The sequence below is a fragment of the Phaethon aethereus genome (genome assembly GCF_964289735.1).
Source record: "Phaethon aethereus genome assembly, chromosome: 4".
Lineage (NCBI taxonomy): Eukaryota > Metazoa > Chordata > Aves > Phaethontiformes > Phaethontidae > Phaethon > Phaethon aethereus.
The window spans coordinates 54,309,750-54,322,085 of record NC_138578.1 but is presented as its reverse complement, the minus strand read 5'-3'; the positions used below and the strand labels follow the sequence as shown (position 1 = coordinate 54,322,085).

General features: G+C 40.2%; 1 protein-coding gene across 3 annotated transcripts in view; it reads right to left on the bottom strand.

Annotated features, from left to right (window-relative positions):
* Window positions 1-9,172: 9,172 nt before the first annotated feature.
* Window positions 9,173-12,336, bottom strand: part of CLOCK (clock circadian regulator) — a gene marked incomplete at both ends in the record, with an annotated part of 28,727 nt that continues 25,563 nt past the window's right edge. For 2 of the 3 annotated variants that reach the window (XM_081999231.1, XM_081999233.1), the window contains 3 exons: window positions 9,173-9,352; window positions 11,481-11,751; window positions 12,049-12,257. In XM_081999231.1, the coding sequence (XP_081855357.1) occupies window positions 9,173-9,352; window positions 11,481-11,751; window positions 12,049-12,257 (660 nt within the window). The remainder of the gene's footprint in view (window positions 9,353-11,480; window positions 11,752-12,048; window positions 12,258-12,336) is intronic. The other variant, XM_081999232.1, reaches the window with a different exon arrangement.

Below are 12,336 nucleotides of genomic sequence, written 5' to 3'. Positions count from 1 at the left end.
TTGCTCTTAATTACAGTGATTTAATGTTGTCGAGCAGTGGAATTTTTCACAATTTAAAGAATCTAGTTGGACGTAACCGAAGCCTGTTGAAGGTGATGGAGGATTCCACTGATGTATTTTTAGCAGCAGCGTGTGCGCTGCACTGCCTCTAGCTCAAAGGGTGTCTGTCCACAGCGTCTGGAAGCACTCCTGCCCTTACCGGCTGGTGCCAGGGGTGGCATTTCAGCAACTTTCATCATACTTCTTTCTTGTATTTCTAGTGTGTTGCTGTTGGAGAGGTGTGTGCCACTGTTCTGTCTTGAAACACCTGGATCCTGAGGTACAGGTAATACCTTCAGGAGTGTGTGTGTGCACATGCACGTGTATATATTTATATTAAAGTATATTAGGGTGAGTTTGCATCAAAAGCTTCCAGGTTTTGTAAAGCCTTTCTTTGCCCATACTTTCCGTAAAGTAGCAGGTCTTAATTAAAGAGGTAGGTATGTTGTCGGTAAGAGGAAGCCAGTCAGTTTACTAGAGTTAAAACACGTTCTGGGGGACCCTGGGCTAAACCACCCAGAAGGTGGGAAGACCTGGGTGGATGCTGCAGTGACTGGTGATGCCCGCCGTGGTTGGGGGGTGGGCAGCTGAAAGCTGTAGTGTTTTGACACTTGAGATGCTGATGGATGTGAGAGTAATTCATTCCCTGCCCCTCCTCCCCTTCCCTGCCCAGCAGAGTGGTTTATTTTGGTTATTTGAGGGGTAATGGGCTATTCTGTCTTTTCAGCTCCTAGCTGTAGCACCGTGTTCCTCTTCTGAGAGACCGTCCTGACAAGTTCTTTACCGACTCACGGGAGTGTTCAGGCATGAAGGCTGAGCAGCATCTCGGGGTCAGATCGGGGCCAGGGGAGACACGATATTCACAGAGATGCTAAAGGGATGACACTGTAGCCATGTGCCGGGGGTGGGTGGTTTAGAGCTTTTGGCCCCATTGCTCATGTGGAAGAAACACAGCTGCATCTGTGGTTTGGTTGTGCAGCAGCAGCATTTGAGCTGCTCTCGGGTAGGCTGGAGGAGCCATTTTCCAGGGCTGGGAGTTGCAAGATCGCAAAGTTCAAGACAGAGCAAGATTGCAAAGTTCCAAGACGGCAGGCTTGATGCTGTGCTGTTGTCTCCCACATGGCTTTACAAAGCCTTCTGTCTGGAGGCGCTACGCGTAGCCACTTCCTAGGTGGTGGTGGTACTTGTGGGGCAGGAGCTGGCTATTTGGCCAGCCAAGGCCTGGCTTTTCAGGAAGAAAACACAGAAAAGTTTTAAAGAGTAATGCTCGTTCCCTTTTAAAAGGTGGTGAGGGGCTTGCCTTGCATTCTGGAATATGAAAGAAACACCTCAGGGATCTAGCTTAAGTTTTAATTGCCCCAGCCCTATGCAATTTCTGGTTCTTCTGTAGCTGGAGATAGATTGTGAAATATAGCGAGTGAGCATTTAAGTGTTGAAGGGAAGGCTCTGCAAATCCTTGTGCCTGCAACATGGGGAACAGGCAGCTGTCCCACGGGCAGGTTTCTACCTGTTCTGCAGCTCTCCCTGCTGGGGCGAGATGCAGCTGATTTCAGTCACTGCCCAAAGAACTGCCAAAGCAGGGTCGAAAGCAGGAATGTGCATCTCTCACTGCACGTGTGCATAGCAGAGGCTTAAAAGTGCACACTGCCTGCAACTAATTCGTAGGCGACAGAAACAAAATGGAGATGATGGTCAGCTCTACTGGGATGAAAAAAATCTCACACTGTGATGTTTAAAATGAGAAAAGCTTGTGCTTGTTTTTTGAAGGTGCCTGTTCCCAATCCTTTAGGTTAAAGCCTGCCTCATTACACTGTATGTGGCAAAGTGTGATAAGCAAAGATTAAGGTAAACTTCTAATCTTCTATCCTGCCAGGACAAAGTTTTTCAAAGGAAACCTATTGAACTGAAGTACAGGTCCAGCTCGCAGGCACGCCTGTTCCTCCTAGGGCGATGCAACACAGGTGTATGTGCTGGGCTCGTGGTTTTGAGATATATTAGTCAAGATACCAAGTCTCAAAACTTGAAAGTTACTGAGTGGCTCTATTGACTGAGTGCTGTGAGAGGCAGCCTGCTGCGCAGGGCAGGCTGCGTGGCGGCTGGAATGCAGCCACCGTATTCATGTGAGCGGGTTTACAATGCCTTTCTAGAAAGGGGTTGGTGGGTGAGCCTACTTACATGTTAGTCCCTGATACTGTATATTAGAAAAAATAATCTGTGATCTTGAATTAAGAGGATCAGGCAGCTTTATCCTAATATAACCTGAGTTATCCTTAATTTCCAGAGACGTGGAAATAATGATGTAATGGCACTTGCTGTACTGACGTGGCATTTTTTCCATAGGTGACCTCGCACAGCCCCTGAAGTCAGCACCCTTGGCAAGTTACAGCTACAGGCTTTTGCTAATGTTGATACAGGTTAGGTTTAACTCGTAACCTTTTCCATCTATAGGTAGCATGTACTATAGATGTGCATTTCTTCTGGATTATTTAAATTTACTTCCCCAAGTGAAAACATAGTTGCCAAAGGGTCTGACAGCGATGGAGACCGCATGCTACCAAGAATGCTAGTAAGACTGTGGAAATTTTTGTTCTCATTATGTGTTACCCTCAAACAGCTGAAATCTTCTGGAATTTTTATCACTAATGCCCGAGTCTCAGAAGTGCAGCTAACCTTTGGATTGCTAATCTTTACAAGTACTTAACAGTTGCATTCTCATGTAAGCATGGGTTTTGTTTCAGAGTTTGCACAATGGCAAAATGCCATTGAACAGCATTGCTTCAGGTGTGGCAGCAGTTATAACTGCAGCTCTTCTTCTTGATAAGTTTATGGAAAAATATATTGATATTTCCAAAGTTCAATTGTATGAAAACTGATAATCTTGCTTGCTACATGCTATCTATAGCTAGTTTTGCTTGGGCTACCGGGGCACAGGAGGTTTATGGCATCTAGAAGTAGTGTATAGCATGCAAAAGTGTTACTTAATTCCCAAAGGCAACAGATCAGTATCTTCACATGGGCATCTAGTGTGGTATTACAGAAAGAAAAGAACTGCAGACTGTAAAAACAGCTAAGCATATTTATCACTTTCTCCATGCATTCAGCTTCAATTACAGGATCTGCTTCCCTCCTCCTTCTCCTTGAACACTTAATTAACTTTTCAAATTATTAGATTCTTGTTATTAGTGTTCACACTGTGATCAGGGACAAAGGATCAGACGACCCTGCCAGGTACATGTCGTTATCATGCAGCTCCTCAAAGAGCACGCAGTTACTGCTAAGCGAGTTGTGCTGCCAGCTAAATGCAAGCCTCTCCTTCCTTTTTCAGTGATATAGCCGCCACTTCAGATCATCTCCCTTCCTTTAAAAAACGCTATCCTTTGAGCATTCGTAGAATCACAGAATCATTAAGGTTGGAAAAGACCGCAACCACCCTGCCCACTAAACCAGCAGCAGAAACACCCAGGGAGGGGAGTTGAAAGAATTAAAGGGTGTTTTGCCCCTGCCAGAAAGTGAGGGAAGAGCTACGCTCGACAACCCCTGCCCCCCCCGCAGGTATGCACACCCTGCTGTGCTGCTCCATCCTTTGGAGAGAAGAGGGGCTGTACACATGAAGGCACAACAGCAGGTGTAAGTAAGTGGTGCACGTTCGAACAAGTGCTGTGTGAGCAAACTCCCAGGCAGTAATGTAAATACACAAATCAAAGGTCTCTAGCCTTTTGAGTGGGGCATCCATTTATAAAGAGATACAGAGAGAAGACCAAAAAAAAAAAAAACCAAAAACCCACAGTATGCATTTTTACTGAAATCTCACAAATCATTTGTCTGGGTAGTGAAGAGAAGATAAAATTGACATCAAGCAACTTCTCACAAGTCGGTTCTGGGGGTGGGGGAGAGAGTTCTGGGGGTGGGGGAGAGAGAGTGCCTTTCTTACAGTTGTGGGAAGGGTAAGAGCACACTCCACTGTGGAACTTGGATAAAACTGACATCAAGCAACTCAGGGGAAAAAAAACCCCAAACTTCTAGAACCTTAGAAGCTACAAAAAGCAAAATTTTAAATGAGTTACATTTATTCAGTTAAAAAATTGACAGTTAGTAATGGTCACATGAACACCAGGGAACTGCATCTACATTTCCTGACGTCAATATGAGCGGCACTAGGGTTTTTCTGGTTTTTTTTTTTCTTTTACGTATACATATCTAATGCCAGTTAAAAAAATACAAAACTGAAACCCAAGACACTGTGAAATCAACACTGCTTAAAAACTCAAAATTCAATCTGATATATTTGAAAATAAATAATTTTTACCTTTCTTGTTAAAAAAAAAAGACAACTCGCCAACTGCTTTCAAAGCAGTAACATCTTTAAGACCATTCCCAGAAATGTTTCATAAATAATTACCCATTGATTGTCTATTAATGCAGCATCTCTCAGTCTCAGCTGGGGTCTCTATATTAGGCCATACAGTATTTTGTTCAGACACAGTGTTTTGCTTTGTGGGTTCCCCCCCCCCCGTTTTATTTAGGTACAATTTCTTTGAATATAGCATATCATGCTGGCAAAATTCATGCAGATGACATAAGCATGAAGCGTAGCAGAGCTTAAAATCACCTGTTAAAAAAAAAAAAAAAGACAGACAAGGAATGTAGTGTTAAAAATCATGATAGTGAAAAAGCAACTATCCAGTCTCACAGACAACCAAGATAATTTCAAATGTTCTCTCACAGTTGTCTCATCTACTATGATTTGTTTAAATATGGGTTTTTTTAATCCAAATTCACTTAATTCTCTTTAACTTTTTCCACCAGGGATAAGTAAAAAAATAAAAGGTTAATTATTAAAACTAGTCTCTTTTCCCTTTTAATCAAAATAACCATTTTCCAGCCCTCTGACTGTACATCTAACTTTAATAACAATTTCAAATAGAGAAACTTATGAATCTGACATGCTTCACATCTCCTGATGCCACAACATTTAGAACACTCATAACAATACCTGGGTTAAATCTCTGAAAATAGAAATGGTTCTTGACTCGACTTCAGCATTTGAAAAAGGCCACATCTTTAAACCTTCAGAACATTTTCACACAAATTATAATCCTAAGGGACACTTAGAATTACTGAGCAGGCAAATGAGCCTCCAGATGATTCTCTCTCATAGGCAACTGTGCAACTTAAAAAGTCTCCTTCCAAGGAAGCGATCATCATTCATCCCTTCCTCTGGCCATATAAAACACAAAAGCCAACCGGTTTTAGAAGCCTTTTTAATCTTGCACTTTGAGCCTCAAAGGATCACCATATTAAAGAAACATTTTCCAGAAATGTCTCTCTTGACAGTTTTATGCATGTTATTCCTCAATGCCCCCCACTTTTTAACAGTTTCACTGACTAAAGAATCAGCTGTTTTTCAAATAGTCTTTTCAGTAAAGTGCTTGTTATTACTTGAAAAAAAAAAAAAGAGAAAGTGCTATTTGAGTCCTAAAAGAGTTTCTTTTTCTGTGAAAAACTGCCCGATAGAGGTTCATTTTATTCATTTTTACATAAAGCTGAAATGAAACCTATCTCTTGTAAGGATACCGGGTTGCTAATTTTGGTGTTTGGCAGTAGGCAAGATGCCCACAGAAGGTGGTGACACACTGGAACTGTAGTGCAGAAGGTAAACCTGCTAGATGAAATGGAAGGCATATGGAGAGCTCCTACTAGAATCCTTTCATATTTATATACAAATATAATATATATTAAATATAATATAAAAATAGCTATATTCTTTTTCTCTGAAGTTATCTTAGAAGCTTTTCTTCAAATCCTCACCCATCGCAGGCAAACAACGTCTGTCTCCTAAACTCCATGCAACGATGCCATCTCTTTCACTCCATTATGTAGCACCAGCCCATTTCTTCATAAGTACAATCCTCTCCTTAACAGACTCCTTCCCTTCTGTCAGAGTCATTCTGTAACATTTACGCTCCAGAACCTGCAGCATCACAGCATTCGCTACCATGCTGTTTATTAGGGGTGTTGCAAATAAGTCTATGACTGTAGTAAATGAATTGGGCAGAAGCAAAAGGCTGATGAAGAAAGAGGCAATAGCCTGGTCCTCTTCCCACTAACATTCAAGGACAGTTCAGCAATTGATTCAGCAACAGGGGAAGCTGCAGGCCCTTTAAAAATACACTTTTTTTGGTCACTAGCTGTGAAACAAAGCATCTGCATCCTCACACAGCATCTGGACCAAGTTCTGCATACTCGCTTTTGTAAAAAGTTTGCTTAAGTCGTGGCAGGAATTTTTCAAACGCATGCTGTATTTTTCCAGTTTCTTTGAATTTCCCCATCTTCTACACTTTCTCTACTAGCTGGTAATTCTGTAATTGAATGACCTCTCTCTGAGGTTACAAAAAGCTTCTTGATCAAAGCGTACATTTCTACAGTTCTCTTTCAGCAGCCATGCTATTGTCATCTAATTTCTCTCTCACCTCATTTAGCCTTTTTACTGACAGACCTATAGCAGCACACCAGAGTATCTGGGAAGGGGGAAACGGGAAGAGAAGTTTAAGTGAAGCTTTATATAAAAAGCTGTATCATTAACTGTCTGGCTGGTATCTCTATTTTCTGTAATTCTCAGTATAATAGCTTAATAAACCTATTTTACCACTATTCAATAGTTCTAACAGCACTATTAAAGCTCTCCCAGTTTTCTTTTTTAGTGCTATCTTATTATTGTAATCGGTTAAATTTTTTTAAATCTAACCTATTTTCCATTAAGCAAAAGTACTGATAGCACAGGCCTCTAGTCAACGCAGCTTAATTTAGAAACAGGTGGCATGGTGTGGTAGGGATAGTAGAGCAAGGCAGAATTTCTTTACCTGGAACTTTACAGAAACAGGTTTCTGACAGTTAGTCCAGCCCAGAGAATGCCAGAAATCTCTTCAGGGAAGGGGAAGTGTTCCTTTGCTATGTTTGGTATTGGCATCTGTTCCTTGCTCCAGGAAGCAATCTGATTCTCTTTGGTACTGTGTTTCTCACACTCTCCTTCCTTGTTCACTACTGTGCTTTTTGGTGCCCAACTCCTGCTTTATAACTGGGAACAACAGAGATCTAATGGTGGGACAGGTGCAGAGGCAAAGGCCAGCCTCAAAATGCAACCAATTGTATCAAACGCTTGGCTAAACTGGTATTACCTTCCTGTGGGTTTGGTTCATCCAGTGATACAATCAAACTGTTTCATAGTACAAAATAGTCCATCACCATTTGGTTACATTCATTCAACTCCTCCTCGATATTCAAGATTCATCCAGCTTTCTCTCCCTCGTACTAATTTTAACTGCTTTTACTGTTTTTGTTTTTAATTAGCAGATCTAACAGCATTTATTAATTTTCCTCTGAAGTTCTGGTTTCCACAAACTAGTACCATAAAAACCTACTGAACGTTTACTTAAAATAGCGCATCAGATCTGTTGGAACTTTTTATTTTCTTTATAAAGTAAAGTTGCCTTCTGAAGTCTTAGTTCAGTGATATCTCTTAAATCAATAGCCTGGTAGTGTTAAATGCAATCATAATCTCCCCCAACACACACTTCAAACGCTATGAAAATGATTTAAAAAAAAAAAAACAAACCACAAAAAAATCAGCTTACTATTCCTCCTCCTGCAAAAGGAGTAATCTATACTTTTAGATTTTTTTTCATCTTTTAAGAGTATTACCTTCAAGGTCTGAGATTTTAGAGACTCCTCTGTTTCTGACTAGTGTTTGAAGGGGAGGTACCACTCAAAAATGCTGATGTTTTTGACTCAGACCATTATTAAAATCAACACAATACAGAAGTAGCTATGAAATAGATACACAATTTTGGTTGACAATCTACTAAGACTTCAAAATTGAAAATGGTTACAGATTCAAGACGTTGTAATTCAAGATGTTCAACATTATCACCTGAATTAAAATCAAGGCACTACGGGTTTTGTTGTTGTTGTTAAAATGACCCTGAATTAGTTCTAATAGTTCTGACTAATTTTTGAAGGAGAATAAAAAGATTCCAACATATTTTAACAAGTTACAATTCTCACCACAGAGAAAGTGGTTAAAAAGTGCCCAAAAGTTATTAAATGTAAATATATTTTTGTGCAAATTACTCCTATAACTGAAACATTCTTGAAAATTACTGTCTTTTTAAACCTTTTACATAAATATTTCCAACTATGAACTATATCAAAAGATAGCTTTGGGGAATAAAATTCCAAACCATCCACAAGAAAGCAGTGCAAATTCCTATTTTTCAAATAAAACGATTAATTAATTATGAAATGATGGATGATATTCATGAATCTGAATGTCCTGAACCCTGATGCATGATCACCAGTTCAAACAGCTTCATCAATAATTTAACCTTGAGAAGTCAACTAACCAACACACTATATCTCACCAAACAAACCCTGACATCACAGACAAAGCACAAACAAAAGACTTGTGCCCACATTAAGGGTGAAAATAATGATGCATCATGTTGTAAACAGAAGGGTAGAACAGAGGAAAACATTAGTCTGAGTATGGCATGAGAATTTACGGAAACATATTCAAACCTACAAATAACAGATTACATTTTCATGCATCATATAAAATATTTTGCTCTTTCTCCTTTTATGCAGACATATACACAATATTTTACAGCATCTGTACAACAGAGAACTGGATTTCACACAACATTTTAAAAATATTTACTGTCCCATAATAATCTGAAAAAAATTAGATGTTTTTTGGACTATATTCCTGGCATTTTTTCCTGCTAATTCAAACAATTGCTCCATGTCCATTTTAATACTTTAAAAATGTACAGGATTGATAAAAATACCAGTATTTTCAGCATCCCTCTCATTTCAGTCACATTTTGAGATTTCCCCTGGACAAATTAACACATGGCAGCATATCCTTTAGAATACGGGAAGTGGGGCAACTATCAACGCTGGCCATCTCCCCATCATCATCTTGTGGCTTTTCTTAACAGATTCCAGAAGTTAGGAGTAGATCTCAACACTGCGGTGTTAGAAAGCCTTCATACTGCTACCTCTGTAGCCTCAGTGCAACTGCTTGTGGAGCAGCCCCCTCCTGGTAGTTTGCTTCAAAAAGAGGCAGAGCTCCGCACTATTGTGGCTGAACTTTGGAAGGATCAGTCATCTTGTCAGTTCTGTGTCGTGAAAGTTGCTGCTGCTGCTGAGACTGATGCTGCTGGTGGTGGGACTGTGTAAAAGTGCTTTGTTGCAGTGGGAAAGCAGCAGAGAGGATAAGCTGAGCTGACTGATTTCCATGAAGTAACCTGGATGTCTAAAACATGCACATAGGAAATGATTATTTTTCCTGCTGCACTGAGAAACACAGGCCTTGTTGCTTTTTAAGTTTTCACAAGGACTCAATCACAATAAACTTCTGATTTGGTCATTTAAGCTCAGCAAACAATGCAAAGATTAGTTCATACTAATAAAGTTAATTAGAGCATCTGACCAATTAATACAGCAGCTGTAACTGGTCTTTGTAATTTCCGGTGACAATGGGTAGGAATGCATGGCAATTTGTCTCCATTTCAAACCACAAGAGCATAATAGGACTTAAGGACTAACAAGTGCAGGTGGCTGTCATTGCAGTCAAATGAAAAAACAGTGCATGACTTGGCACAGATCACACGTATTCCCCACAGCCAAAATGAACAGTCAAAGAAACTGCCGCATTTGCAGGCCCAAACATCCCCTTTGAAGGGGATTGATTACTACTGGAAATAGTACTCGGTGTTAATATTATTTTTCTTAGAACCAAAAGATGATGGTTACCCAAGAAAAACCATGAAGGATGGGTACAAATGCACTTGGACATCTCAATCCAGAAACATATTCTGCAGCAGAAAATAAACTACATTGCCTGCCACACCCACAGAATCAGAGTAAGAAGCCCCAGTGAGCAGAGGCAGGAAAAGCACTGCTCCTTCTCTCCATTTTTAAAGAGCATTTGCTTCACTTCAAATTATAGCACTTTAATAAACTTTTGCCTAGAAAGAAATTCTAGGACAGGAACAGACCTTTGGAGATCTTAATCTTTCACAAATATTCTGGTTTTCACCAAAATTAAGTCAAAATTGTACAAACCTTTTGACTCAGAAACAGAGCTACAGACACTACCAACCTGCGAAACAGCATTGTTGTTACAGTATTTATCTGAGTTGTCAGAGAACACGTTCAAATCTGCGCTCTGGTTTGATTCAGTTCAAGAGTCTCCCACTACATAAATGAGTGCTGAAATTCAAATCACTAGGTATTCTTCAGCTCTCTTTTTGAGAGCCAACTTGCAGCTGAAAAGCCTTTGCCTGATGTGTGACTGAAATTGGTACGATTCCATGAAAGACTTTTTCAACAAGTCAATATTTTCTGTCAATGACCTAGTGAAAGAAAATTTTACTCAGCCCTAAACAGAACCATACCCATTCCTTGTGCATACAAACGTAGGTTTTAAGCCTCCAGTTACTTACTGCATTTGTATATATTCCACCTCTGCACAGAATCCCTCATTTAGTGCAAATGGGAGACCACACATAGTAAGAAAGAAGAAATACTCGCAAAATAAGGATTTAATTATGCATGCTTTTAAAGAGTGAAAAAAAAAAATTACATTCCCAGAGTAGTTAAAGAATATTAAGAATGTGCACAAACTACATCGTGATAGTTATATTGACTTTGTCTTTCTTTGGAGAAGGCAACATCAGAGGCCAAATTAAGATCTTTTAACCCATGCCTTCTTGGAGTCACTTCCTCTCTGGTGTTCTAGCTACTACTACATCTCCCGCACCAACATCACCTGCTGGGTGAGCTGTGTGCCAGCAATTAATTGGAATTAACAAATGGTAACAGATTTCCCCATCAATTCTTTCTACGTTCTGGTTCTTTTCTTTTCGGAGGCATCCCTTATCTATCTCTAACCCCCTCGGGTTTTGCCTTCCTTCTCTTTTGATCCAATCTCTCTTCTTTCTACACTAAACCAAGGTTCTTCTCTACTCTCTGCTTACTTGCTGCTCAGCCTCCCCTGTAGCCTAGATAGATGTTCATGCCTCATGTTACGGGGCCATGTCTTGCTTTGGGCTGCACGTGGCTTTCCAGAGCAACCAATTCTGTTTGAGATCATCTCTCACACCTTCTTGCATTACTATGTGAATGCAAAGAAAGAGCAGCAGTTCAAAGGGAAGAAGATATAAACCAGGACCAAGCATAGAGTGAAATTGCAGGAAAGACTACCTCTCCTTTAAGTAGCAAGATTTTAGAGAACATCTATAAAATAAACTTATCTCATGCATCAGGCTGCTTCACAGGTTATTTTAAGCACTCTGTTTTCAGATAAAGCACCCCTAGGATAAGCTAGCAATGCTGAAAGTGTCAGGACTTGGAAAAATTTGTAGAGAATGCTGCATTACCTGTAGGAACTGTTGGGGGTGCTGGGTCAGCTGTGGCTGAGGTGGTTGCTGAACTGTGGTGAGCTGCTGCTGCTGGTCTTGCTGACTTTGCTGCTGCTGCTGCTGCTGCTGTTGCGTTACTGACAAAGTCTGTGGCTGCTGCTGTTGGGCAGCAAAAGTGGGATAAGCTGTCACCACCTGTCCCATAAACATAGTACTTGGTACCATTACCGCTCCACATGCTACTGGGGCTGTGACAAGTTTTGTTACAAGTTGCTGACCTTGAGAAAATCTGTTAATGGAAAAAGACATTTGGAGTCGCTTTAGGAAAAAAAAAAAATCAAGCACCATGTGCACTTGAGAAATGCAGATTTGTCAGGTTCATACTTTGCTGTAACAACATGGGTTTTGATATGCCTGCAAACATATTATTTTGGGCAAAGTTCAGTTTAACAGTTGTATCCATATATAGTTAAAATAAGAAATCATGTGATTTTTTTAATGCTACTTTAGTTCCTTTTGTACATGATGTACAAGCTATGTAAGCTCATCATAGCGAGTCATCTGAATATTGGTCTTGAAGATTTACCTGATTTGTCTATCCTGTGTAAAAGTGGTTACTGCAGCAGCGTTCTGGTTATTGTTCTGTGGTAAGCTAGAAGGAACCTGGACCACATTCCCTGTTGTTGGCTGAGAAATCACCATAGTGTTATACAAAGGTGCCGAGACTGTGTTCTGTGACTGACTGGCAAGAGAAGACTGTTGATTGTGTCCACTAAGAACATTTTGTTGATTATGCTGAAAAGAAAAAAATATTGTTGAGACAGTAATTTAAAAATAGCCAGGTACTACAGCTCTCCTTATCACTGTCATTGCC